Source organism: Netta rufina, assembly GCF_964035555.1.
Source record: "Netta rufina genome assembly, chromosome: 21".
Taxonomy (NCBI): domain Eukaryota; kingdom Metazoa; phylum Chordata; class Aves; order Anseriformes; family Anatidae; genus Netta; species Netta rufina.
Genome location: NC_140145.1, coordinates 5,476,181 through 5,504,144, shown reverse-complemented (window position 1 = coordinate 5,504,144; position 27,964 = coordinate 5,476,181). Strand labels below are relative to the sequence as shown.

The window sequence follows — 27,964 nt, the reverse complement described above, 5'->3', positions numbered from 1 at the left end:
TTAAAACACCCCCTACATCATACACTATTTTACACCCCCTATATCACACGCACTATTTTACAACCCCCACATCACACGCTATTTAAAACACACCCCATAGCACACACTATTTTACACCCCCCCATATCACACACACTATTTTACACCTCCCCATAGCACACACTATTTTATACCCCCATATCACACACGCTATTTTACACCCCCCATCACACACACTATTTAAAACACCCCCCACATCACACACACTATTTTACACTCCCACATCACACGCTATTTTACACCCCCCATCACACACACGACTTAAAACACCCCCCATAGCATACACTATTTTACACCCCCATAGCACACACTATTTAAAACACCCCCCATAGCACACACACTATTTTACACCCCCCACATCACACATTATTTCACACACCCCATATCCCACACACTATTTCACCCCCCCACATCACAGTTTTACACACTTGCCCCCTCCCAACACTATCTTACACACCCATCACACTCACACCATGTCACACACACCCCTCCCACCAACCCCTTATCCCCCACCCCCTCCATCACCCCCTCCCATTATCATCACCCCCCCCCCATTATCACCCTCCATTATCACCCCCCCACCCCTTAGTCCCTCCCCTCCCCGCTGGCCCCGCCCCCTCCTCCTCCCGCCCCGCCCCCGCACTACATCTCCCAGCGGGCCCCGCGCCGCGCACGCGCAGTGCCAGCGCCGCCGGCCGGGAAGCGGCAGCGCCGGGAGCCGCCGGGAGCCACGGTGAGGGGCGGGGGGGGCGCGGCGGGCACGGGACCGGTCCCGGGCCTGGCAGGGCCTCAGCGGGCTCGGGGCCGGCGGCAGGAGGCGGGCGGGGGGCTGAGGGTCTGCCCGGCCGGCAGGCGGCTCCCCTGGGCCCCGCCGTTGCTGGGCCCGAGCCCCCGGGGCCGGGTTTGGGGTGGCGGGGACCGGGCCCGGGCCGCCTGAGGCCCCCTGAGGCCTTGGTGGGCCGGGGCGGGCAGCGCCTCAGAGCCGCCCTGGCGCCGTTTCCTTTTTAAAAAATGTACGTTTTCTTCAAAAAACACCCTTTAATTCGCATTTCTGCCTCCCCTGCCGCTTGCCCGCTTGGTTTGGGGGCAGAGGGGCCGAGAGGGAGCCCCACTGAGGGGCAGCAGCCCCGGCTCTCGGTGCCCCGGGGGGGTGCGGGGGTCCCAGGGGTGCTGGGTGCCCCCCAGGAGGGTGCTGGGTGCCCCCATGGGTGCCCCCCGGGTGGTTCCTCGCTCTGGGAGGTTTTTTGGAGGTTGTTTTGTAGGGACAGAGCCCAGGTTTCACTTTTCCCGTGCTGGGCACTCCCTCCTGGCTTGCTGCCGGCCGCTGTGTTGGTGCTGGGGGGGTTGTGGGGTGCTGCCCGGTTTCCTTTTGGGGTTACGGTGCTATAGGATCGCAGGGGCCTGGGCTTGTTCAGCCCCGCTGCCTCCCCGGGTGTTGTATTTTCGTCCCCGTGGGTTCCCTGCAGTCCCGTCCTTCACCTGGTGTTTGTGGCCCCTAACAAATCCCCCCTGAGCACCCCTTTTTCTGAACAGCCTGCTGAGCAGTCAGTTTGACCGATCTGGTGACTTTTCAGATGCGTTTTGCAACCGCAGCCCAGCTCGAGGGCTTCCTTCCAACTGTGGCACGAGCTCACCCATCGCTCCGGTCCCTAACAGCGCTGGCAATTCCCCTTCAGAAACTTAAAGTGGGGCTTGGGGTTTTCAGAAATCACTTCAGGCTCGTGAATTTTGACATCCCACATTTAAAGCAAAGTAAATTCCCGTTTGAGGACGGGGCATTGAGAATTGCATTTGTCTCCGGGATTCTTTAATCCCCCTCGCCCCCACCTGCGCCTCCCGGTGTTTGTGCTGGAGCTTTGGGTCAAACCGAGCAGACCCCAGTTACAAATCACCCCCTAAGCAGAGGGTGGTTGGTGCGGGTGTTTAAGTCTTCGGCTACCAGATTTTGGTCTTGTTTGGGAGTTAAATACAAATCCCATGGGATTTATAATTGGAGCTGGGGGTGCTCAATGAGTGAACGTTGCCCTGAGTGGTTGGGGGAACCTCTGGCTGCTCAGGGGACTGAGCCAGGAAGGAGCTGGGGCAGCAGGCGAGCGGGGTCAGAGGGCTGCAGTGGCTCCTGCAGGCGTCCCAAACGCAGCCCGAGGCCTCTTCTCGCTGGTGTTTGCCCCAGCTCCAGGACCTGTGTGGCTCCTGCAACTCTCTCCGCGAAGGAGGTGGCGTTCGGTGCCTGTCCTCTCCTCTCCTCTCTGTTTCCTGCTGCCGTGCCTCAGGAAGGAAGGGAAACGAGCTGCTGGCTCCCTAAAAAAGCCTCCTCCCCCTGCGGCTGTAGGCTCTGCAGACGAACATTTGGCAACAATTTTGGGGGAAAACGGTGTTGTTAAACCTCTCCGCTTGCGCACAGGGAGCTGTTGGGCAGCCCCGAGCCCCGCGGTGACGCACGCTGCTCCAGGTGGAGCGTGGACGTGCTGGCCTGGAAGCTGCACGGGCGGAGGCAGGTGTCAGCTTTGACACCTCCCGGTTAAATTCGGCGCTCTGAGCAGCCAGATCCCCCTCCCCGTGCACTGTGGGGGGGGGGAGAAGGCGTCACGGCCAAAAAAAGGATGCGCGGGGACCTGGGCAGTGACCCTGAGCCATCCGTCCCCGACCCCGCTGGAGCTGGGGGTGTGGTGCAGGAGCCTCAGAGCAGCTCCGACGCCTCGGCAGCGAATTCCTGGAGAAAGCATCGCTTTCCCCTCCGAAACGCAGACGTGTGGGCGCGCCTGTTCCGTGCTCTCTTTATTCCCTTTCCTTTTTTAAGCCAGCGAGCCCCATCAGCGTGACGGCCGGGACGCTCCGCGGGGCGTGGGATCTTCCCCCAGCCAGCAGGGACGGCGTTCAGATGGCATCCTCCTCTGGGAGCCACCCCCTGCCCAGCCACCTCTCCCCGTGATGGGAAGGGAGCTCAGAGCTCCCTGGGGGCGCTCAGGACTGGAGGAGCAGGCAGCAGCACGAGACCTTGGGGGGGAGAGCAACCCGTGTGTCCCCGTGGTGGTGGGTGACACCCCGCGATGGCTTTGGGGCTGCTTTTTTAGGTCCCCTAGGGGCTAAGAGTGGCGATGGTCTTTGGTGTCTGCATCCTGTGCCTGCCCTGGGAGCTAGGGCTGGTGGTTAGGGTTTAGTCGCTGTCCTTTGTGTCTTTATCGGGGTGTCTTAAGGCTCCTGCCCCTCTCTGCTCTTCCCCAAATCATCTCTTAAGGGATTGAGCAGTGGCTTGGAGCAGATTGGCTTTAGGCAGGTCTGTGGCGGCTCTGGGGTCGGAAGCAGAGTCTTTCCAGAGAGCTCTTGCTCCAGATTAGCAGAAGTCATTAGCATTGGCGTGGTGTGGGTGCTGGTGCCTCGTTTACCCTCGACCAGAGGGTTTTGGGGCTGATCCACTCCCCTGTGCTCATCTGTGAAAGGCTGAGCTCGCTTCCCTATAAACAACTTGTGCGGCTTGGGTTCGGGGCGGGCTGGATTTGGGGCATCATTCTCATCTCCCCGTGCTCTTTCTCACCGCAGATCCCCCAGAAGAAGATGGTGTGAGGCCGGCTGCGTGCCCAGCCCCGAGGCAGGAGCATGGCAGCGGCTCAGGGAGCAGGCAGCAGCGTGGCCGGGCCGTCCGGAGCCCCCTCCTCCTCCTCCTCCTCCTCCGTCCCGGGGCAGGGCAGCAGCCCGGCGGTGGCGGTGTGGGAATGGCAGGACGAATTCGGGCGCTGGAGGCCGTACCGAGGCAACGTCTGCAGCTACATCGAGCAGGTTTTGCAGGCCGCTCAGCAGAAGGGCCGGCGGTCGGGGTCCAGCCTGGTCAGCAGCATCCCGCTGGGACACGCCGACGCCGTTTTGGCCCCCTACGTCATCGACATCCCCAGCCTGACGCAGTTCCGACAGGACACAGGTAAGGGAGCTCCCCTCCTGTGCTGTGGGGCCGTGCCGAGCTGGCTTCCCAAAAAGGCTCTGCCCCGAGACCCCCGCACGCCACCGCAGAAAATTCCCCCCCCCCCTGCTGCTGCCCCAGGCTCTCTCGCTTCCTCCCGGGGAGGCAGGGGCGGGCTGGTTTTCATCGCAGGGCTGAGGCCTGATTTTCACTTTCGTCTCGGCTCTGCTGAGGTGGCTGAGGACACGCCGCGATGACTCCCGGCCTCTTTTTGCTCCAGCTGTGCTGTGAGCAGCTGGAGCTGAGGAAGCAGGGGCAGAATGCGTGCTCTCACCCCCGAAAAATCCAGGGAGATCCTCCGTTACGCACCCCAAACCAACAGAAAATCCTCTTTGCGTCGCTTTTCCCCCTTTGCCAGCTCCTCTCCCACCACCCCAGGACTCAGCCAGGTTTTTACCACGCTGCCCAAACCTCCCAGAGAGCTTCAGAGGATGGCAGTGCCAGCTGAGGGAGGCAGCGAGCAGCGCCCCGTACCAGCTGCAGGGCCGGACAGATCCTGCAGGAAAGGGAAGTGGTTGGAGTGGTGAGCGCTCATCGCAGCTGCATCCGTGTTTTTGTTGGAGCTTCAGAGCTCACCCGTCACCCCGAGGTTGGTTTTTTCCTAGGGCAGTGCCGGGGAGGAGCCCTCGTGGGGAGGGTGCTGCCAGCTGGGGCTCGGCGTGGCCTGGAAGCCCCGCTAGGGCCGGGGCTCTTCAAGGGCTGAAGTTTCCTCTGGGTTCTTCAGCCTGAGTGCTGAAAACGCTGCCACATCCCCTCCTCACGGCCCGGTTCTAAGCAAAGCCTCCTCCTCCTCTCTCTGCAGGGCCCTGCCTTAAGCACGACCCTTTCGGAGCGGGCGGCCAGCTGAGCTTTGTCATGCTCTGGAGCAAAGCGGCTCTGCGGGAAACATCCCCGTGGAAAATCTTGAAACGGAGCAAAAACATTATAATAAAAACAGGCCGTTGTGCTCTGCTCATCAGCTATTAGACAGACAAACGGGCTCTTCACAGGAAGCCAGGGAGAATAACAGGAAGGCAGTGTTCACGGGGCTGTGTCCCACCGACAGCTGTGCAGGGGGGGCGTGGGGGCAGGATTAGCTGCAGGCTTCAGCTGCTGCTCCGGGCAGCTCAGCTGGAAGCTGGGAGCGATGTGAGGCAGCAGCAGGAGCTGTCCCCTCGCCACAGCTGTCTGCCCGCCCGCGAGAGGAATGCCAGCTTCCCTGCCAACCCCAGGGGAAGGAAGGGGGATGTTTTTTGAGAAGCTCCTGCCTTCGCTTTCGTTGTGGGCTCCTCTCCCCGCTGCTGTTTGGAGATCTTAAAAGTTTCGGTTGCCCTGCGAGCTTCTGGCGTCCTCCCTGCGCTGCTTTTAGCCTCTGACCGGCCAGCGGGGCTGGGGACTGCCTGGCATGAGTCCTGCTGGGCCTTCTGACACCTCGTTTCACCCCTGGGGGTCTCGAGCTCGTGCTGTTGCCCTAGAGCAGCCTCGCAGAGCAGCGTGTCTGCTTTCATTCCTCGCCCTTCGTGTGCGAGCAGCTGCTCTCTGCAGCTTTCTGGCTGTTCCTCCCGGCAGGCAGGAGCCTGGAGAAGCCGGCCCTGTCCTTCCCCTCTCCGACATCCTCCTCCTGCCCTTGTGGGGCTTCACCCACTCCCCAGACCCTCACAGGGCAGCGGGAGGTGGGCGTGCAGCCCGGGTGTTTCTGCAGAGCTCTGGCGGTGCCGTGTCTCTATAGTTACTCCGTCGTCAAGGCCGTGGGAGGTTTTCTTTTACCAGATCTGTGCCTCAGCCTGATTTTTTTTTTTAACACCAGCGAAGCATCTGTGATTGCTGCGCCGTTGTGCTTGGGTGTGTCGGGGTGTAGATCCTCTCCCCTTCCTTCATGCCCTCCCCTCAGTGTCTGAACCCGCTGCCAGCCCGCGCTCAGACCTGGATGAGGGACAGAGGGGACAGAGGGCTCGGGGGCACTGCTTTCCCTGTGCTCATCCCATGCTGGGGTGAGGAAGCCCATTTGTGCCTCCTGTTAGGCCGTGTAGGAACGAGGCAGGGAAATAATTCAATTCAATAATAATTCAATTCAATAATAATTCAATTCAATAATAATTCAATTCAATAATAATTCAATTCAATAATAATTCAATTCAATAATAATTCAATTCAATAATAATTCAATTCAATAATAATTCAATTCAATAATAATTCAATTCAATAATAATTCAATTCAATAATAATTCAATAATTCAATCGCCGAGTTCTCCGCTCACTCTGATTTTCCCCTCTCCCCCCAGGGACGATGCGTGCGGTCCGCAGGCACCTCTTCCCCGGCAGCTCAGCGGCCGGGCAGGGCATCGTCTGGGAGTGGCAGAACGACGAAGGCGGCTGGTCCCCCTACGAGATGAGCGTCTGCGAGGTGCTGGAGCAAGCCCGCGCCACCAACCACCAGCGGGTGGACCTCGCGCCCTTCGGCTACAACTACGACGTCGACCTGGTGGCCCAGGTGCAGACCAACAAGACCACGAGGTTCCGCCGGGGCGTGCAGCGCCGCCTGGACTCCCCGTACCCCGCCACGGCCGCCTCGGCCCCCGGCCACGCGGGGTTGGGCTGCTCGTGCCAGCAGTGCTGGCTCAACGGGGGGACTGGCCCCATCACCACGCGGTACCGCCACTCGGTGACAAACTTCCCCAACTCCTCCTCTTCCTCCTCCTCCTCTTCCGCCGCCGCCACCACGCAGCAGCTCTCCGGCAGGACGACGGCCGCGGGTTCTTCCAGCTTCGTGCCCTACAACAAACCCGCGCTGTCCGCGGCGAGGGCGACGCCGAGACTCAGCGCGCAGAGCACCTGGGCTCTGCCTCAAGCTGGGGGGCCCAGCACAGGACTGGCTGCACCCAACGGAGTCAGGTACAGCCCCCGTTCATCTGTGTGCCTGTCCGAGAGTCCTGCTCAGGTCCTCGTTTAGGAGCCTCTCTGCCCCAGGGCATCTCACAAGGATGTTCTCCCTAAGAGGGAGATCTTCGTGCCCTTGTGTCCAGTGGATGAGGAAGCTTCCCCTCTGTTTTCTCTCTCCTCCTGCTCGAAATTGTTCCCTCTCAGCCATGGAAGTCCCCCGAGCTGCTGGGGGAAGCAGGCAGGTGGAGATACTGCAGGCTGGAGGAGACCGAGGTGGTTGGTAGGGCTGCTGTTCGTCTGACAGCAATTTTGAGGGGAGACTGAAGGAAAAGGGGATTTGCAAACACTTTTATTGAATTCAAAATGCACGGCAAATGTGGGGAGGAAAACGGCCCCGCTCAAAGCTCTTCCCCACCAAAGGAGGCCCCGCAGGACTCGCCGCGTGTGGCCGGGACCTCCCACGTTCTGACACAATTAGGCAGTCCACGTTAGACATTTCTGATGAGAACAAAGGGGACAGGGGTGCTGTTACTGGGGGGCAGCAGCTCCAGCCGGGGCTGTCAGCATCTCCCTCGCAGAGTGGCCCTTCCCTCCGCCTCAGAGGGTTGGCCTCTGAGCCCCAAACCAAGCAGGATATTCACAAGTAACCTTTCAGCCCAAACTCCGTCTGCACATGAGGCTTTTTCTAGCTTTTGGGGTCTGACTTATTCCCGAGAGCTGGTGATGAGGCGTGCCCTGAGCATCTTCTGGCTACAGTCACATCAAACTGAGGCCGCAGTGAGGGCTCTGCCTGTAAACCCCGTTGGGGTGGAGAGCAGCGCACACAATTTGCTAGGGATAAGCCAGGCGCTGCAGCACTGAGCGTCTGAGAAAGCAGAGGCAAACTTGTCGGGGTTGATTTACCTGTCCCAGCCCGGGGAGATGCACAGATAGGAGATCAGAAGGGCGGTGGAGGCTCGTTGTGCTAATTGCAGGCGGCACAAGTTTATTCTGAACCTCGTTTGTATCCGAAGCGAGACTTGGAGCCTCGCTCCCTTGATGAGTCTCCTTGGGGATCTCCAGAAGCCAGGACAGGACCTGTGCAGGCAGCTCCAGGTGGCCGTGCTTGGCCAGGGCCTTGGACCAGATGATGTGCAGAGCTCCCGGCCATCCCGTGCCTCTCTGTGCCAGCCCCAGAGCACTCAGAGCACCCGTGTGGCTCACCAGGTGCCTCTTGGTGTGGGGAGAGATGGCCAAAAGAAGCAAAACGCTGCTGGGGCTGCCCTGCTGGGCTCCTGCTGGAGCTGATAAGGTGCTGGGTGCTGAGCGGGGATGTGGAGCCCTGCAGCGGTACCTTCCCACGGGCTCTGTCCCTTCCCCTGCCAGACAAACGCACCCAGGGGGATGATCTCTGTCTTCCAGTCCGTGAAGGGGACCCGGCGCCAGCTGGAGCTGGCTCTCCCCCTTGCTTTCCATGCCGGGAGCTGGAAATACTGCAGGGCTGCTGTGCTCTTGGCTGGCGTTACGTTCCCAGGCTTGTGGAGCCCTGTTCCAGCAGCAAATACCCTCATTTCTGCGAATTAGGGGAAACCTGAGCAGCGCGCCCTCACAATGTGCTTCATTTAATTCTGAAACCCGGAACATTCCGGAGTTACCGCGTCCACCGGGGTCCCTGCCTTGCCCCCTCAGGCTGCTTGCTTCCTCCTCGCTGCGTGGGGAGCTTTGTGGCTGTGGAGGCGAGGTGCTAATTACCCTGCACTAATTATCCCAGGAAGGGTTTGTGTGCCCAGCATGCGGCTTTGCTGGGGTTCATCCTGCCTGGGACGTGCAGGTCCCGGGGTCGGTGCTCGGGCACGGAGCTGGCAGTGTGAGCCCTGTGTGGGGACAAAACCCTGTCCCATGTCCTTGGGGTGCACGGGCTGGCCCTGGAAATGGCTTTTTGGCTGCCAGCACCTCCAGCTGCCTGGAAAAGGCAGCGAAATGGCAGCGAGCCCCTGGCCAGCCCCAGGGATTTGAGAGGAGATGGCTGAATTGCGGGCTGGAAGGGCACCTGCACAGCAGCCTGGTGGCACTCAGAAGCTCCTTGGCCCTCGCCACAGCTCACACCAAAACGAGGAGGAGTGCCAGAGCAAGGCCTGGGCTGCAGGGAAGGGAGCAGTGGGGTTGGCTGGGGATTCTCTGCTGTCTAATAAAGGTTGTGCTGAGTGTGCCCCGCAGCACCCCTGGCAGGCTGCTGGCTGTTACAGAGCTGCTCATCAGCACAGGGTGCCCCAGCCCCTGCCTCGCTGCAGCCGAGCTGTTCCTGGCGGCTCAAACGCTGCTGGAAACTGAAAGCCAGGCGGTTACACACACCCAGCTACACACACCTGGGTAAATACAGCCAGGTCGGGAGGAAACGTGGCTGAAAGAGGCAGCACAGAAGAAAACCTCTCTCCTGCAGGGCTGAGAAAGAGGAGGAGCTCCTGCTGGGAAGCTGCCTGCCTCCCTGGGTGGCCGCGAGGTTATTCCTAAAGTGCAGGGGGCATAGCCCCAGGGTGGGCAGCACCAGGAAGCATTTTCCCCTTGGTGGAGCTGGGGCACCACAAGCTGCGGCTTCCGTTCCCCCAGCTCTCAGGAGGGTCAAAACCCAGAGGGGAGCGTGGCCTGGAGCGAGCCGAGGCCTGAACAGACGTTTGTAGGTTAGCAGCAGAGCCAGGAAGGTGCAGTAACCGTGGGCAGGTTGTTTTGCCTCTTGGTGCCTGGGTTTCCTCCCGTGTGTTGCGGGCAGATAACGAGCCCGGCCTCCTCTGCAGGCTGTGCTCAGAGCCGCAGATGGAGCGTGTGGTGGTGGGGGCCGTGCCTCAGGGTGCTGCCCGGCTCCACCTGTGGGCTCCTGGCACAGAAGGGCACTGCCAAGGGGTGTCCTGCTGGGTACAAGGGCAGAAAAGCTGCAGGAAGCGGTTTTTGGGGGAATAAAATCAGTGCCCCAGGCAGGAGAATCCCTGCTATAGCTCCCTGGGCTCGTGTGGCCGTGGGTGCGCGTCCAGTTCCTGCCCACAGATAAGGCAGGGGGCTCGGGCTGGGGAAATTTTATTGCATTGAAGCATTGGGAGGGGAGCTGTGCAGTATTAGGGTGCTCTTCAGCGGGGTCCAGAGCCACCACCCCGCATCTCCCACGTGCTCAGCACGCTGTCGGGTCAGGAGATGCGCCCCAGGGACCAAACCCCAGGCAGGGTGTTTCCTCCTCCTCCTCTGTACCCTTCAGCTCCTCTTGCCCAGCAGCAGACCAGCAGACCGAGGGGGTCTGTGCCCCCCCCGGCCCTGGGCAGGCCCATTGTGACTTGTCCCCACCCCTTTGTCACTCCTCGTCCTGGTGCCGGGAGCGAGCCCCATGGATCGACGCAGCCACGTGCGGCGCAAGAAAAGAAGGTCCTTGAGGGGGGCGGAGAGGCTTGGTTTAGGTCCTGATGTCTTCTTCAAAACGAAGGGAGGGGAGAAGCTGTGGTGTGGCCACTGTTAGCATCACGGGAGGTTTTCCATGGAAGGGGTTAGAGCCCTGGGCACACACGTGTGTGATTCTGAGGCAGGGCGGGACCTTAGGGACGCGTTGGCTGCTTGTTCGGGGGGTACAAAGACAGGAAAATGCAGCTTTTGGGGGGGAGAGAAGGCAGAACGGGCTCTGTTGGGAAGCTGATAGGGACTTGTCCATCCCTGCCCCGTGAGGAAATCCCACATGGGGCTGTTCAGCTCAGATCTGGCCACCAAGTGCCACCTCTCCGGTCCTGTGCCTCGCTGCCTCACCGCTGCTGCAGCAGCCGAAGGTCTGGGGAAGCAAGAAGCTGCCAGGCTTTGCCTCTGGGCTCCTGCCAGCCACCTCCCTTCGCCAGGAATTTCTCACCGGATCCCTGAGGACGCCGTCCTGCTTTGTGCCCCTTTCTCCACAGCCTCAGCCCTCACAGCCTGTGAAATCCCTACCACCAGTTAGGGATTTCAAATCACAAATCGGAGGAACCTCTCCCAAAAAGCTGCAGGGTGCCGGAGCGCCTCGGGTCTGAGCTGATGGACTGCTTGCAGGCAGCTCGTGCTGCAGGCGAGGCTGCTCAGGTGCAAGGCACCACACATGTGAGACTGCGTGGCAATACCCTTTGTTACCTTTCCCCTTCCTCCTCCAAAAAACCCTTTTTCAGGCCTGGAGGAGCATTTCTGCCCCTTTTGTGGCGTGGCAAACACTTCTTCCTCCCGTGTGCCGTGGCTTGGAACCCTCCTGGGCAGCGTGGGTTTCCCTCGATCTCACCAGGGATTTCTGCAGGAGGATTGGTGGCTAGTCGGCTGGATATGAGCCAGCAGTGTGCTCAGGTGGCCAAGAAGGCCAACGGCATCCTGGCTTGTATCAGAAGCAGTGTGGCCAGCAGGGCTAGGGAGGTGATCGTCCCCCTGTACTCAGCTCTGGTGAGGCCGCACCTCGAGTACTGTGTTCAGTTTTGGGCCCCTCGCTACAAGAAGGACATGGAGGTGCTTGAGCGGGTGCAGAGAAGGGCGACGAAGCTGGTGAGGGGCCTGGAGAACAAGTCCTACGAGGAGCGGCTGAGGGAGCTGGGCTTGTTGATGTAGATCATCTACATCTGAGATGTAGAGCTGAGGGATATGGGTCAGTGGGGACTGTTGGTGTTAGGGCAGAGGTTGGACTCGATGACCTTGAGGAACTCGATGACCTTGAGGTCTCTTCCAACCCAGAAATTCTGTGCTTCTGTGAAATAAAGAGGATCTGGGTCCCACGCCATACATCGCTGCGCCCCGCGTGCCAGCCCTTCTGTGCGCCCCTGGGAGGATCCCACTGAGGGTTCAGCCCTGTCCGTGCTCTGCCGGGTTTTTATTTCCTTGGGGAAGGGAAAACGAAGGCACCCCGGTGGCTGCTGCACCTGGGGGGTGACAGCAAAGCACAGACTTTTTGGTGTCTGGGCTGGGGGTGCCCAAACCCTGGGGTGTTTCTGCTGGAAAACAGAGGGGAGAAAAAAATCCGTGAGAAAAAGCGATGAACAAGCTGAATCAGGGAAGAAAAAGGTGGCAAAGAGGGGTCACGGTGCCTGCTTCCAGCCCCCCCGAAATCGAGGGGAGGATTTGCCAGCGGGGCTGGAGCCAAGCTGCGGTGAGAACAGCCCGTTGCGCCACGTGAAAACGTTGCAAAATTAGGGGCAAACGAGGGGAAACCACAGCCTTTGAGAGAGGGAAGGGAAACCTCTGCAGCCTGCAGGACCTCTTAAAGGTCTGGAGGCCCCAGTCCCATGCGGCCGGGCTGTCGGAGCAGCGCCAAGCCCTGGGGGCTGCCTTCGGGAGCTCGGTGCCTGCGCAGGGACCTGCTCCGAGCAGTGGCAGGTAGGGGAGGTGGGGATGTGGCACTGCCAAATTTCGGGAGGCCAAGGAGAGGGACCTACCCCGTCCTTGGGGCTGGTTTGGGCACGGGGGCAGCTCGTGGAGAGGGTTCTGAGACAGCGGGTGGCGTTTGGGGCTTGGCAACCTGTTGTCCTACAAAGTTGTGGGGTGGTGCAGCTCGCGTCCCCCAGCCCGCACAGCTGTGACACCTCACACAGCACCAGGGGAGCTTTGGGGGTGTTTTTTCTTCTGGCTGTCATAACAGGCTGTGAGAGCAAGTCATCGGGAAGCTTTGAGGTTCTCTGCTGCCTTCTGGCAGCTCCTGGCTACGTGCCTGCTCATAGCACAAGTTGGTTGCACTTAGGACAAAACTGGAGAAGACCAAACCTAGAGAGCTCTGGCTGGGGTGGGCTCCCTAAATACAGCAGCTGGACCACTGGGTGAAGGACGTGTGGGTGGGGGTCCCAGGTGAGTCCCATCTGGGCAATTAGAGCCCGTTGATATACCCAGGGCCTTGGGGATGCTGAATTGGCCTTGGTGTGTCTGGGTTGTGCTGGTTGATGTCTCTGTGTCTCTGCTCTCTCCCCAGTGCCCTGAGCCTGCCGGTCAAGATGTCCAAACCCAGCAAAGTGAACCAGGCTTTGGCAGGTAATGCTTCTGTTCTGCTTTCTCTTTAGGGTTACACAAGCAAGTCTTCTACTTTTCCATAGTGCTTCTATTTCTTTTTTTTTTTTTTTTTAGTTTGCAGCATCTCTGAAGTGCTTTTGGCAGTGGAAAAGTTTTAAGCCAAAAGGTAGAAAAGGCAAAGTGGAGAGGGGATGGGAGGGTCAGACCTTAGTAATTGCTTTTCTTACTGGTGCCAATCCTGGGGCTTTGTGCTCCCATCCCAGCTGGGGTGAGGTCTTGATGCTGCTCAGCCCCTGAGGCTGTAGCTCAGCACCCTCCTAGTGCAGGAGCAGGAGAGGGGCAGTTAGAGCTTGGGGGTGGGTCTCTGAAGCACTCCTCTGCCCCTGTGCTTTATAGGTAGCCCATCAGGAGCTGTTTTTTGGGGGTCTATTTGGAGGTTAGGTACTTGTTTTCATAGTACAGGGGAGCACGTGGGCCAGGCTGTGTGCTGGCTGCTGTTTGTGTTTCATGCTTTTTTTTCTTCTCTGAGGAGGAAAACTGCAGTGTGGGATGGTGCGGGGGGTTGTTTGGGGTGATTTTAGTACAGAGGCTCAGGTGGTCAGCAAGCTGGGGTAGGTGAGTGGAAGAGCCCTGGCACGTGGCATTTTCTGGGGGCTGCTGTGCCTGTTTCAGACACAACAGAGCATCTACTAACCCCCTGAGTGTCTCCTAACCCTCTCTCTGCTCTGTCCACGCGTGGTCTGTTCAGGTCAGTAGCTCCCTGGGTGCTGAGCTCAGCTCCTGAGCACACAGCAGCAGTTGGGCTCGCTCTGACAAGTGGCCCCTGCTTCTTTCTAGCCAAGGTGGTGGTGGCTGGTGCCCTGCTAGGTGCCAGGCTCTGCCCTGCCTCCAAACAACCCCCTGGGGCTGCAGTTTCTGGTCATCCAGTGCTACAACCACAGACTTGTGCCTCGCAGGTCCCCAAAAAGCAGGCAGCACGCAGTCCCTCTCCCTGCTGGCAGATCCACCTTTGTGGCAACGAGGTGAGGCACTGAGCTCACACCTTGGCTAGATGGATGACCTGGGCAGGGCTCACCTTGCTCATGAAAGCTCCGTTTCATCCCCTGGCTATTAGCACGGGCTGTGTAATTAGTTCCTTAATCACAGCAAGGTAAATACAGCGAAGAACCGGGGAGCCCTGCTGAATCCAGGCTGCGCTAATCCTGTTAATTGTGACCTCCTTCTGGATGTGCGAGTCTTCCTGGGATCTTAGGAGAGGTGAACATGCACAGCCCTTCTGTAGTGCCACCTTTAGACCTACAAGGCTGCAGAAGAGCCCCATAAAATCACCCACCTGGCACCATTTAAGCCAGAATTAAAAGGTGAAGCTGTAATCGGCTCTGCTCTTGTTGGAGGCTGGGGATGCAAAGGATAAAAACTGTTCGTCCTTGGACCTGCAGCTCCCCGGGAGGTGTGCTGAGTTGCTGAGGGCTCAGAGCATCACCTGCCCCCAGGGACAGCATCTCCTTGGGGTCTGAGCCTGTAGGACATGGCTCTGATCAGCCCTGGGTTGCTCCCTGCTGGGTGTAGCACATGTCGGAGCTGCAAGGGAGGAGAGAAATCTGCATTTGTCTGGCTTTAAAATGAAGTAGAAGCAGAGGGAAGGTCTGGATGAGTTAATTAGCGAGTGAAAGGAAAATAAATGTCTGGGAGTGATTATGGTAAAAAGCAAGCAGTGAGGTTGTGGTGTTGGAAATGCTTATTTTGGGGTTATTCTGTGATGGGCTGGGCCCCCTTCTCCCCCAGTCCTACTGCACAGCTGTGCTCAGCACCAGTGGTGGGGGGGGGGCAGGCTCTGTGTGATGGGTGCCTGGGGGTTTGGGTGAGCAATTCATGACTCTGCAGCCCCACATCTTCCAGCAGCATGGCTCCAGAACCCAGAAATTGTGAAGCTGGCTTAAACTTTCATATAGAATTGGGTTTTGTCCTGGCTTTGTTACCTTTTTGATCAAGGTGCATGTGGAAACTTGTCTCCCCCGCCCCCCAAACTGTGCTAATACACAATTTGCCAGAGGAGACCTGTGGCAGTGAGCTTTGTGTCAAATTAAGCTGAGTGTTCCTTATTAACGTGGGTCCTGGAGGTGTTTGGGGATATACTCACCATGAAAACTTTGCCAGGTCTAACTGTGCAAACTCTCAGTGCTTCCCTCCCCGAGACATCAGGCTATCTGAGGGCAAGCTCTGCCCTTCCTGCCACCTGCCTAAACCTCGAGCTGGAACAAAGCAGACGTGAGTCTGCGGTCTGTAAGCCCAGCTCAGCAGCCAGAAGGGTGACCGGAGGGGCACACAGGGCTGGGTGTGAGTAGGAGCCTGGTGGGGGCTCACAGCATTAGGTAGGGGTGCTTTCCCCATGCTGGGCTGTGGTACAAGATGTTACAGAAGTGCCTGACTTCACGGGAGGCTAAGAAAAGCGGGCGGATGTTGTCATAGCTGCAGCAGAAATAATTCTGCCCCAAGGAGCGCTGCTGACACTGCACTTGCAGCCAAATGAACGCTTTGAGGAAGAGAAGAGGCAGTCATTGTATTTCCTGAGCTCCGGGGGTGGCCAGCGAGCAGCAGGAGCTCTTGCAGGAACACACAGACTTGCTCTGGGCAGGCTTATTTTGCTGCAGCACGGCCCTTGTGCCTTCAGGTGGGCTTCATCCAGGGCCCAACTTGCTCCTGACACAGCTCCACTGATGTCTGTGACTGAATTAAAGCCGTCCCCAGGTCAGAGGTGGAGATCCCGCAGGGGTGCTGTCTGGCGCTGCATGGAGGTGCTGTCCCCTGGAAGGCTTGGATGCGGGGAGATCCCTCGCTGCTGACTCCTGTCAAGCCTCGTGGGAGGCTTGCTGCATGCTGAGGCTTCCCGTCCTGTATTAGCACCGAAGGAATCGCTGCTGGGCTGTGAGATGAGCCAGGAGAGCGCTGTAGCACGGGAACAGCCCCGTGCTGAATGCTCTCTTGCTGTGGAGCTGCAGAAGGAGATGATTCATGGCGTGTCCCCGAAGGCAGCAGGAGGTAAAAGCAGAAAATAACCAGTTTTGTGCTGGTTCCAGGGGGATGCTTGGCTGGGGGTAGCGCTCCTGGCCCCACACCTGACCTGCCTGTATGCGTGCATGGCCTTGTGGATGCCCTCAACTCCTGAAGCGAGAGAGGGCTCCCGAAATAAACGTTTATTTCCTTTGCAGTGACTCATGGTGCTGACAGGCAACTCGAGACGAGTTGCTCAGGGGATGGGCAGGGCTGTGTTGGCAGGTAGCTGGGCTCGGGGGCTCTGTGCCTCGCCTCCTTCACCCTTCCTAATGTTTGAAGGAGGTGTCTTGTCCCCTGTGCAGTCTGAGGCCAGTCCTCCAGCCCCTCCTGTGTCTGTTCTTATGGACTCTGCGTGTTAGACCAGCAAGCTGGCATTGATCTCCTCAGCAGAGAGCTCCAGTTCTGCATTCCCCTACCCACCAGCTGTGTGGGGGTGGCCATAACCCCCCCCAGCCCCTGGGTTTGCCCTGCAGCCTCACCTCACCCCCTGCTCCTGCCCCAGGCCGGGCACGGCGCTTTATGGCCACGCTGGGGTGAGGCTCCCAGACCAAAGTCCCTGCCTGGTGTGCAGGGGTGGCAGCTTGGTGCAGTCTGTGGGCTGCAGGCGCTCAGTTTTGCTCCTATTTTTATGGGATCAGTGAGCCCCAGGCTTCCTGGAAGTGATAAAGGACGGCTGGCTTAGTGGGGCCGAGAGCAGGCAGCAGCCTGGGCTGGGGGCTGAGACCTGCAGGAGGTGGTTTTGATGGTGAAACCTCTGGACCTGGTGTTCGTGCAGGTCCCCCGATGCTTGTGCTGTCTCGTACTGCCTTTTGGGGTTTTCCTCAGCCGGACCTGCTGAGAGCAGTGTGCTGCTGCTGGGGTGCTGGCTACCCGCTCAGTTCCCTGCTTCCCTGGGGAAGTCCGTGGATGTGCTGTGAGCTCGTGCTCCTGATCTTCTGGTGCCAGCCTTGCCAGGAGCTCATGGAGGGAGGGATTTTTCTCCTTGGTGCTGATTCACAGACCCTATAACTGTCAGGTGAGGCTGGGATTGCTCAAAGACCTGCTTCCCCTGCTGCTTGTGCATCGCTAACTCTCCTGCTGGTTGTTTTCCTGCCCTGCTTTCCTTCCCCCATAATTTCTGGCACCACGGCGTGTGTCTGGTGCCCATTGCCATGGTGTCAGTCGGACCAGGAGCCGTCGGTGCTGTGAAGGTTTGGCTTCTTGCTGTCTGCAGCTTCTCTCCGAGCAGGAGGCGCGTGCTTGGGCGATGTGTCACGGAGCCACGCCGTCTGCTGGCCAGACCAGCTCTGCCAACGGGCCTTGGGCAACCCTGGGCAAACTGCTTCATCTCTGCTCCTTACCCCGTCTTGCGAAATCCTTTCTGTCTCTCTGCAAGTCTTCGGGCCTCGTAGGAGAGCTGTGCTAGAAGCACCTGACTCTGCTATCGAGAAGGGATCTGGGCAGTTTGTGGGGTTTGTGCTCGGGGCTCACATGAAGCCGCTGCATGGGGTGGCTCTGCTTGGGGCACTCACACCAGTTCTGCATGGGGGGGTTTCTAGTTACAGGGGGTGGGCTCCTAACACCCTTTTCTGCCTGAAATACGCAACCAGTTAACGCTCCCACAGAGCTGGCTGCTTCCTCTCCTAACTCCGTTTTTAGCCATGTGTGGGCAAGGCTCCTCGTTTTGTCCTGAATAAATGCGTTTGCTTTTCTAGCTTCCTTTCCCAACCCAGCAGAACATGGGCTCGAGAAGCCTTGGTAACTTGGTTTTGGCCATGAGCTACTGCGTGGGCATCTGGGGATGCTGGCAAGAACCTCCTTAGTGTTAGGAGGTGGTTTTGCACAGGCTGCTCTGAGGTAAGCTGGGCTTTCAGCTTGCCTCCTGTCAGTCTGCATCTCTGAGTTATTTTTTTAGCTGCAGCAGGAGGAGGTCTCTTCCTAGAGGAGCTGAAGCGGGTGCTCCGTGGAACATGTATTTAGGAGCAGCATGCCACCCCACAAGCATTACAGGCCAGTTATAGGGTGTATTTCTCGGGCTAACATCGTGCCAGATCAGCATCACCAGCCCGGTGGCTCTTCGTGTGCTGGTTCTACCTCCAAGGAATGTCTGTCCTTCTTCTTAATGACTCATTAGCTTTAACAGCATCCAGTGAACGCAGCGCTGCTCGGTGCTGGCTGGGAGGGAGAGAAGCCTCGGGCTCAAATTGTAGCTGGGGTCCAGCAGAAAATGGAGCCCAGTTGCATGGGGCTCCTTCAGGGCCCAAGGTGGGCAGCTCCAGTCTGCCTGGCCCAGCTGTAGGCTTTGCAGGCCCTAAAGCTGCTCTCTGGGATGAATTTGGGGCGATGCCTTTGAAACACTCTGCTTTTTGGGGGAGCAGCCGAGCGGGAGCTGTAGGGCTTACAGGTAACCGCAGATCCCTGGGGCAGCGCTGCCCGTGGGGCTCGGTGAGCTGGAGGACTCAACCACGACAGACATGAAACACCTGAGGAACCCTAAAGCCAAGGCAGAGAGGAATCCCAAACCCCAGCTCAGTGGGTGCCTGCATTTCCCTGTTTCAATCTGCTGCCCAAGCTCCTTTTGCTGAATTCCTCTGGATCCTGTCTCTGCGGTGACTCCGACCCCCCTCACCTCTTGGGTGTTTGATCTCTGAATCAAGGGCTTGGGTTTTGTTTTGTTTTTATCTTTTTTTTTAATTTGAAAGATTGAAGTTTTTTTTAATGTGTCTCCCCGTTGTTTCCTTCCTGCATGTTGATCTCGTACCCGCTGTAGGCATGACGGCTATTCTGATGTCAGCCGCTGGACTCCCCGTGCACCTCACCTGTGTGCCGCAAGCTGCCAGCTCCCATAAAGCCACTAAAAAACACAGCTCAGTTAAGGAGGGGAGGAAAGTGTCCAAGAAAGGTAGTTCCTGCTCAAAATCTGATATTTGCTTCCATCTCCTTCTCTTTATCTCTCTGCACTTGTTCTGCCTCCCTCCTTTCCTCTCGGCTCTCGCCCCGACCCTCTCGGCTCTTCCGACTGACTGGGGGTGTTCGTCCCACGGAGGGAAGAAGCAGGGCGTTTCTCTGGCCTGCGTGGTCTCTGCCAGGCTGTAAAATAAGATGATAAAGTAGACCCTGTCCTGCGGAAGCTCTGCTTGTTTCCATCAGTCGCTGGAGCAGCCTGGCTGTTCCCTGTGCATGTCAGATCTCTCTGATCTCCCCGGGGTCCCTCTCAGCTCTCCACGTACCAGGACTTTCCCTGACTCACTGCTGGGATGAGCCTGGGAGCCGAGCAGCCCTCAAGGACAGCATTTATCCATCTGCTGTCTCCAGAAGGGCTGTTGTGAGGCAGAAGGTCTGGCTCGTCACTGCTGAGTCACGAGGTGAGCAGAGGAGGTGAACAGAGGAGGATCTCCCAGGCGAGCAGCCCCTGAGTCACGCAGGGCACTCGGGGCCACCTTGGGGTGTGTTTGTCATCCCCACCTGCCTCGGGCAGGAGGGAGCAGGCCACCCCAGCTCCCTGCCAGGCACAGCCACCTGCAGGGCAGGACATTTGTCCCTGCTCCTGGGCAGGAGGAGCCTTGTGGAGGAGAGGAGGCACCTGAATGTCCCGGTTCCTTGGTGTTCCTACCTTGCTCCTTGTGTCAGCCTCCTCCCTGCACTGACTCCGAGGTGCAAAGTCCTCTAAAGGAGGTAGGAAGGGGGAGAGGAGAGCCGGGAATTAAAGAACCAAGAATTCAATGTGCAGGGAGGAGTCTTGTGGAAATGCATCGGGGACAGAGCTGGGGGGAGGAGATGGAAGCAGCAGGAAGGAGGGAGAGCGAGTGTGGAGTAGGATGTGTGAGGAGGGAGGAGAAAGGGTGGTGGGAGAAGCAGCAGGAGGAGGAGGAGCGAGGAGAAAGGAGGTGGAGGAGAAGAACTGAGTGGAGGTGGAGGCAGAGGGGCTGCACAGGGGCTGTGCCTCAGGGGCTGGCTGTTGGGGTACCAAAAAAACCCTCTGGTGTCGGTGTGACAGGGTGAGGGCTGTGCAGCAGGACAGCCACACGGGAAGGGAGCTGCTGGAGGTCAGTGCCACAAAGCTGGCAGCATTTATGGCAAGGTGAGGCCACAAACACACGGTCCTGGTGTCCCAAAGCCCCCTGCCGGCAGAGGGGGTGTCACAGATGTGCCAGCCCAGCAGCACATCTTCCTGCATGAGGTGCAGGCTCTTTGGTGCTTGGCACAGCACCAGGGGCACTTGCAGGGTGCCTGCAGCTTGGCCAGAGGTCAGGCTCGCTCAGAGGCTGTTGAGCTCTGTGTTTGTGCAGCCCAGCACCAGCCCTGGCTGTGGGGCTCACCGAGCAGGAGCTGTGCTGGGTGTCAGTGCCCTGCTGCGGCTCAGCAATGCCACCTGCTGGGGCCGGGAAACATCAGGGATGAGGAGCAGAAACCCAGGGAGCAGAGAACAGAGAAAGAGGGGCAGTGTGGGTGCTGGGAGCACCGTGTGGCTCCTGCCAGCCGGCAGGATTTGGCCCCCATCCTGCTCAGGATGCCCTGCAGAGGAGGGGGCGTTGCCAGCTCTGCCACTTCCAGCACTGTGAGGAGAGGGAGCTTTCCTGGTTTAGTTCTTAAATTGTCTTTTAGGAAGCAGGGCTGCCCTTGGGGGCTGGGATGCTGCTCCTGCAGGGTGCTGAGTGCGAGATGCCTGCACGAGCAGGGTCTTGGTGCCACATGGGAGCGAGCTCCATCTGTGCCCTCCTGGCTAAGGAGTGCTGTGCTGCAGCACCAGTGGTGAGCCCGACTTGTGGTCAGCCTGCTCTGGCCTTTCACACATCCTGGAGCTGTAACAGGCAGAGTTGGGGCCCATCATGTGGCCTGAATTCCTGCATCACCTCTCTTCCAGACTTCCACATCGCTAGGAGCTCACCCCAAACTTCCCAGCAGTGAACCTGTGCCTGTGCACCGGTCTGCCCGCATGTGGGCTGGGGTGGTGTTGAGAGAATGGCAGCCAGCTCCCTGAATACCTGGGTTATGCTCAACAAAGGCACTAATTAGGGCTCGTTAATGGTGTTGCTGCTCTGGCAGTGATGTCTGGTGTGGGTGAGCGCTGTGGGTGTAGGAAACTCCCTGTCAGTGCCTGCACGTGGCTCCCTGCTCCCTGCATGTCCTTGTCCTGCAGCCACCGATGGCACATCCAGTGCTGGGCCTCCTGGGGGAGGCAGGCTGCAATAACACAGCTGCTCATTTGGCTCTCCTGAACTGCTGAAAGGGGAGAAATCTTCCTTTTTTAACACCAAATCTCCTTTGAGGTTGAGGCCGGTAGGTGGAGCCCTTGCTGGGACAGAGGGCAGATGTGGTGAGGGCTGGGTGCTGGTCCCTGGTGCCAGCTAGGAACAACCTGCCTGCCCTGCGGGGGGAATCAACCCCGTGCTGCACCCACACGGCTCCTGGGGTACAGCAGGAGATGCTCCTGCTGCTGAGCAAGGACTCAAAACACATCTGCTAAACGCTGCCTGTGGAAGGCCCTTGGTTCAGCGAGCAGCTTATTATCTACACCCTGCAAACTGGAGCCTGGACAGGCTTTGGTCCCAGGGGATGGTGAGAACAAAGGGCTGGAGGCGTTCCTGCAGCACACGGGGCCTGCTGGGGGAGTGATGCTGGCTCAGAAGCCTGCTGCTCGTGCCGTGGCTGCATCCTGGCTCCCTGTGCAGCTGGGGGTGTCTGGCTGGGCACGCTGCTCCGTGGGGTACGGCTGCATGGGCTGTAAAACTGCTGGAAACCTGGTATCAGCATTGAGCTGCTTCTGTAGGGCCAGCACTCGAGTGGTTGCAGCTGGGGATGGGTTTTCCTGGAGCTCCTGGTGTCCCCGGGTCTGGTCGGCAGCAGGAAATCCTCGGGAATGAGGACATGGTGGCTGTGAGAGGTGCTTGGGGAGGTGGAAGGAGCTGTGGGTAGCAGCAAGCCCTGTTCTCACGGCCTCCTCCACAACCAGCAGGGCAGAAGCTGAAGGCTCTGCCTGCCCTGTGATGGTGAAGGCTTCTTGTACGTAGAAACCAGAGCCTGGCTCCGACCTCCACCCATGATGTTTGTTACCTGGGGCAGGGACATCGTGGAGAGCTCGGCCGGGAGGCTGCAGGCACGGCCTGAGCTCAGGCTGATCACATCCCTGTGCAGCTTGTTCCTGCTGCCTCCTCTTCATCCACTGCACCTGAGCAAGGTCCCAGCAGGGAGGGTTTGGGGACTCATTTGTCACCTTTAAAAGTGGTGAGGTGAGCAAACAGGGCTCTCCAGGAGGTGCTCGTGAGGAGGCCTTGGAGCAGTTCCTGGCACTGCTGCTCTCCTGGCCCGAGCGCTGGAAAACAAGGGCTTGTCCGGGCTCCTGTTTGTCTCCTGCTCTTGTGGCAGTTCTTGGAAATCCTTTTTCGGGGATCTTGGCACGTCCTTGAGGTGGAAAGGCCTTGTTTCCAAGTTCCCGTGATTGCCTTACTGGTGGCTGTATCCTGTTCCCAGCCTCCTGGCTGAGGGTCTCCAGGACGGTGAGCTCACGGCCCCTGAGCCATCACGCAGCTCCTGCCTGGCGCCAGCTCTCGGGGAGCATCCTTTGACGTTGTGGGTTTGTTTTCTTGTGCTGCGTGCTTGGCCGTGCCTCTGTCCTGCTCACGCTGCCGGAAACCGAGCGTTTCAGGACTGCCAGGAATCCCCTTCTGCAAACAGCACCTCTTAATGATGGCCTGCTCATTGAGGAGAGTCCAAGGCCATGTTTATCAGGCTCCCTTAGCTAAATGACTTTCCACCCGTGTTAGCTTTCTGCCTCTCTCCTCTGCTGGTCTGCAGTGAGAAGGTGCCTTCCCTGCTTGCATCTCACCCATCCCTGCAGCTGAGCTGCACAGGGCTTCTTTGATCCTCCCTGGTGCAGGGTCTGGGCCATCCAGGTGTGCCTGCAAGAAGCTCCTCTGTCCTCTCCTTCTGCTTCACCACCTTGGCACCATGAGGGGTGGGTATCTGGGAAACAGCACCCACCCCTTCCTGCTGCTGGCAGAGGTTACTTTAATTTTTTGGGAGGCAGAACAGCTCAGGAAAGTGGTGCTGGCTCCAGGAGGGCTGTCTGGCCACACACAGCTCCTTCACCTGCAGAAGCAGTGTTTGTGATCCCTCTGTCTTCCTTGGGGGGAAAAACAAGCTGCTGGGGTGAGCTGTGGGTGTGCAGGCACGTGCACAGGACTGCTGCCCAGCTGTTGCATGTGGGAGTGCTGTGCCAGATAAATACTGTGCCAAATAAATACTGTGCCAGATGCACTGATGCTGCCTGCCTGTGAGCGTGGCAGCAGTGAGTCCATCTCCATGCTAAAGCCCAGGCACTGGGAGCTGTGTTGGAGAGCAGAGATCCCTGGGGAAATGCTGGAGCACAGCATCCTTGCGACCCCAGGGAACTGGGCACTGCTGCTCGGGGCTTCCAAACCTCTGTCAGCATCCACCTTGCTCCCCGAGCTGCCCAGGTGGCACCACCACCACCCTGCTGCTTCTCCCCGCTGTCCCCAGCGGGTCTGGAGCAGAGCAGGCGGCACCAGGAGCCCCCATGGCGAGTGACAGGTCTTCTTGCCTCCTGCCAGGTGGAGCCGTGGCCTCGCTCGTGCACATGCTGCCCTTTGCAGGCTGGTGGAAGAGCCTGGCTGCTGCCGTGATGGGCCTGGGGCCGGGTAAGGAGCTGCAGCTGGGTGCTGTGCGAGGTGCTCGGGCTGCAGCGAAGCTCCTGTGGGGAGCTGAGGGGACGGCTGAGCTCTCGGCCCTACCCAGCCTAGGATCTCGTGGTGTTTGTTTAATCCTGTAACGAGGGATGGGGCATCTGCACGGCCTGCTCTGAGAAGCAGAATGCTGCCCTGGGAGCTGGGCTGTGCTCGGGGGGGCAGGATTGGTAGGGAAATGTGAAAATGTCTGCCCTTTACTGCAGGGCACCTGTTATAGAGCTGATGTGTTCTGTATCCCCTGTGATTTGTGCTGTGTCTTGCTGGATTTGAGGATGTGAAAGCTCAGGAGGAAAGAGAACAGCCCCTGTCTTGTGTGAGGGGTGCAAGGCTCGTTCTGCTGGACCCAAAATAAGGTTCAATGCTTAGAGTATGGTCAGGCTTTTCCTTATGTGCCAGGTTGTTCCTGATGTGCCAGCTGCAGGGTTTGGCTGTCTCACCCGTGGTGTAGGAAGGTCCTGTGTCAGCTGGGTGCGCTGGGAATCTCTCCATTAACATCACACAGCATCGTGCTCCTTCCCACTGAGATATCTCTGAGCTTGATTGTAGCTGCACAAAGCCCTGCTGGGACCTGGCTGGCATCGACTGGGGACACCACAGCACCTCCAGCTGCCCCCAGGCATGCAGCATGGGGCACAAACATCCTTGACTCCCAGGCTTTTCCTGCCCTCCTGCAGGGATCCTGGGGGCAAGCAGGGGCTCATCCTGCTGGGCTCTCCCATCTGAGTGCTTGCACTGCTGGCAGGCCTTTGTGGGGCTCGCGTGGATCAGCTGCAGCCTTTTTTTTTTTTCTCCCCTCTAACCCATGCTTTTCTCCTTGGCATCCTGGCCAGTTACTTGCTTTTTCCCCCTTCTTGTGGCTCGCCCTGCCCGTGCCTCGTGGTGTCTGACTTCTGCTGCCTTCTCTCTCCCCTCTGTGCAGCGACGCTGACGGAGCCAGAAGCGGTGGTGAGGAAGTACCTGGAGGAGCTGAAGGGCACTCCTGCTGATGAGGTGAGAGGGGAGGAAGAGGAGAAGATGGTAACAGGAGGCCTGGCTTGCCCAGAGGCCTCTTCCCTGGGGTGTGCTGTGAAAACTGAGGTGGTGCCTGAGGATCGCCCTGGCCACCCCTGGTGCTGCTGCTTGTGGTGGCACCACCGACACTTGGTGGAGCGGCCTTGGGGGTTCCTGAAGCCTGCAGGTGGGAACTGGTGGCTGGTCCCCATCAGGGGCTGTGACAGAGGAAGCACCGTGTGGGTGACAGGTAGCCCTGACCGTGCCTCCCTGCTCCTCTGGGAGCTGGCTGTGGGATGTGGGGTGGAGCAGGGACTTTGGCCTCCTCTCCCTGCTCATAAAGATCAAAACCGCAGACTGAGCCCTGCGCTGGAGCTGCTCTGTAGAGGAGCAGGACAAAACCATCCCCAGTTCCTGCTTGCCCCTGGCAGGCTCCCCTCCTGCGCTGTCAGGGAGGCAGCGGTGGGGTGGCACTGCCCCGATGAGACCCGTCTGTGCCCTTAAACCTTAAAGAGAAGGGTTGAAGGGGAAGACACCTCTTCCTGAAGCATCCTTAGCTGCTTCCTTGGTGGGTCAGTCACTGCCAGCCCGTGCTCACACCACATGGTGGCTGTCCCCTTGCTGTCCCGGGCTGCAGGACTGCATCATCTGCATGGAGAAGCTGGCCTCCCCCTCGGGCTACGGCGACGCGTGCGAGTGCAGCGCGATCAAGCCGGAGACGGTCGGGCGCCTGACGAGCTGCCAGCACTCCTTCCACATGCTCTGCGTGCTGGCCATGTACTCCAACGGCAACAAGGTACTGAGCTGGCCCAGCACCACCAGCTCTGCGTGCCCCGCGTCCTGGTGATGCGGCTGAGGAGCTCTGATGCCTGCTTTTTTTTTTCCTCCCCCCCTGCAGGACGGCAGCCTGCAGTGCCCCTCCTGTAAGACCATCTACGGGGAGAAAACGGGGACCCAGCCCAAAGGGAGGATGGAGGTCTCCACTTTCCCTCAGTCCCTCCCTGGCCACAAGGACTGCGGGACCATCCAGATCGTGTACCACATCAGCAGAGGCATTCAGGTGAGTGCAGCGTGCTCCTGGGAGCGGCTCCTGCCACTGCAGCACCTGCGGGCAGCCCAGAACTGAGCAGCCTGCCGAAGGTGCGAGTGTTTCTTCTGCAAACATCATCAGGCTGTGTGGTTTGGGGGTGTGCCCATCAGATATTGGCACATCCCATAGGAATTTACACTCAGCAGTGCCTTCTTCCTCTTCCATGGAAGAGCTGTGCTGAGATGAGCCTGTCAAATCCTCCTGCTTATCCTAAATCCTGCTGCTGAGGGGTCATTTATGAAGATGAAAGCGTTCCAAATGTGTCTTATCTATTGCAGGGCCCCGAGCACCCCAACCCTGGGATGCCTTACACAGCAAGAGGCTTTCCTCGCTACTGCTACCTACCAGACAACGAGAAAGGCAGGAAGGTGAGGCATCGTGCTGACAGCGTGGCTCTTCTCAGGTTGTCTTCTGGGCCCTGTGCTGGTGGATTTGCACGGTGTTTGCTCTAGGAGCTGTTCACATGATGCAAACCCCCTGTTCTTGGAGGCTGCCCCATCTGTAGCCCCCTTTTTTATAAAGATCTTTGCAGTCAAGGTTGTGCAGAAGCAAGGACTTGCCCTATTTCAGCCCTTTATGAACCAAAAGCCCCTGTGAGTTGGGGAAAAAACCCTCCCAGCCTGTCTTGGGCTCTGCCCTCACAGGGCTTTGCACTTGCAGCTGTTGAGCTCTGCCTGCCAGCTCCTCCCAGCCCTGCTTCCTGCGGGTGGCCCCGTTTGCCTCAGCTTGTGCCAGTGTTTTTCAAAGCACAGGGAATCGTTCTTCCCATCAGGGACAGGGATTTAGGCTGTTAAGCTTCTGGCAAGCAGCTTTCGTGGCTTTAGCTGCTGAAGGACAGTCTTGATTTGTTTTTTCCTTTTTTTTTTTTTTCCTTCCCCATCCAGGTCCTGGAGCTCCTGAAGGTGGCCTGGAAGCGACGCCTGATCTTCACAGTGGGCACCTCCAGCACCACCGGCGAGAGCAACACAGTGGTGTGGAATGAGATCCACCACAAAACCGAGATGGACACGAACCTGAGCGGCCACGGCTACCCTGACCCCAACTACCTGGACAATGTGCTGGCAGAGCTGGCTGCCCAGGGTGTCACCGAGGACTGCCTGAGGAAATGAGCCGGGGTCGGGGGGCGGCTGTGCCGTGCACATCTCCGGGCCCCCAGCCTGGGAAGCCCACCCAGTGCACTTATTCCTGTTGCCTTAAGTTCCTACGTCTGACTGCCTGTCACACTAAGCAATAACACTGTAACGCAGGACTCCTGCCTGCTCTGTGCGGTCTCTTTTTCCGGAGGGAAGGCTGTTTTTTGTAGAAAACGGGATTGCATCTCCAGGTAGGGTTGGTGGCCGAAGCCAGGACCGGCTGCAGGAGCGGTGCTGAGGTGATAGAACCCCTGGGGAAGGTGGGAGCCCAGGGACCCCAGCCCTGGTGGTCCTGGGGGGCACAGGGGAGCACCTTGCTCTCCAACAGACCCCTTGGGAAGGGAAGGAGAGCCTGTCCTACACTGCCACTCCTTGTCTGAGCCACCTCTTGGAGCAAAGCCACCTCCCTCCTGCCCCTGGATCTCTGCTTGGTTGCAATAAGAGCCTCACTTCCAGGGAGTGTCCCTGCTGTGCCTTCACCCTTCCTGCTGCCTTGGGCTGCCTCCCCTGTCTGCATCCCTCCCCGAGGGATCAGCCTCCTCCATCCAGCTGGGAGAACGAGGGAAAGCTCAGCTCTGCTGGAGGAACAAAGCTCCCTGCAAGGGCGGGACACTGGGTGCTGATCCCAGGGGGTTTGGCTTGCAGCTTGCTGGCTCCCTGTGTCCTTTGAAGGAAGCAGCAGCATTTTGGGGGCTGCTCCTTAGCTCTGCAGCCAGCTGCTGGGCTTTTTGTGCCTCTGTTGGAGGTGGCTGCTGAGACAGGTTGGTGCTGGTGCCACTGGGTGCTGACAGTCCCTGTGCCACTTTGCTCCCCTGGCTGCGGGGCTGTGAGCACCGTGGCCCTTTGGGTGCTCCCAAGGGTGGTGTTCCTCCTGCTGGGGTCTCTTTCCACAGCACCAATATGAAAATGGAAGGGTTCTGGGAGCCATCACCAGCTCTCCCTGCTGTCTGCTGCGTGCATCCTCTTGGCTAACCCCCTCAGCACCAGCCTCTGCTAAAGGGCTAAAGGCTTTGGGGTCTGAAAGCTCTCAGATGCAGCCGGGCTGGGGATGCTGTGAAAACAGGAGCTCCTTGGAAGCAGCAGGTAGGTGGCTGGGAGCTGCCCAGAAATGGGTTGGGTTTGTTCTTCTCCCACCCTGCTTGTGAAATAAGAGGTTTCTAGCTCACAGCTCAGCTTTCTATCCCCGGATCGTGTTGTCCCAGCA

The 27,964-nt window shown here is 58.8% G+C and overlaps 1 protein-coding gene across 2 annotated transcripts; it reads left to right on the top strand.

Annotated features, from left to right (window-relative positions):
• Positions 1-720: 720 nt before the first annotated feature.
• DTX2 (deltex E3 ubiquitin ligase 2) lies at positions 721-26,868 on the top strand. 2 transcript variants are annotated; one of them, XM_084299820.1, is made up of 10 exons: positions 721-772; positions 3,580-3,955; positions 6,256-6,865; positions 12,771-12,829; positions 18,612-18,743; positions 24,467-24,537; positions 25,175-25,333; positions 25,436-25,597; positions 25,906-25,995; positions 26,512-26,868. In XM_084299820.1, exons 2-10 carry the CDS (start codon positions 3,637-3,639, stop codon positions 26,734-26,736), a joined length of 1,827 nt encoding a protein of 608 aa, XP_084155946.1. In that variant the 5' UTR covers positions 721-772; positions 3,580-3,636; the 3' UTR covers positions 26,737-26,868. The 2 variants fall into 2 exon arrangements, with proteins under 2 accessions (XP_084155946.1, XP_084155947.1); XM_084299821.1 differs by lacking the exon at positions 18,612-18,743.
• The last annotated feature ends 1,096 nt before the right edge of the window (positions 26,869-27,964 follow it).

What these genes read in the sequence shown, in the direction of transcription:
- DTX2 (XM_084299820.1), top strand. Translation starts at nt 3,637, where the DNA reads ATGGCAGCGGCTCAGGGAGCAGGCAGCAGCGTGGCCGGGCCGTCCGGA. An exon ending in GCAGTTCCGACAGGACACAG is followed by an intron (nt 3,956 to 6,255) that starts GTAAGGGAGCTC and finishes CTCTCCCCCCAG; the next exon opens with GGACGATGCGTGCGGTCCGC. An exon ending in ACATCAGCAGAGGCATTCAG is followed by an intron (nt 25,598 to 25,905) that starts GTGAGTGCAGCG and finishes TATCTATTGCAG; the next exon opens with GGCCCCGAGCACCCCAACCC.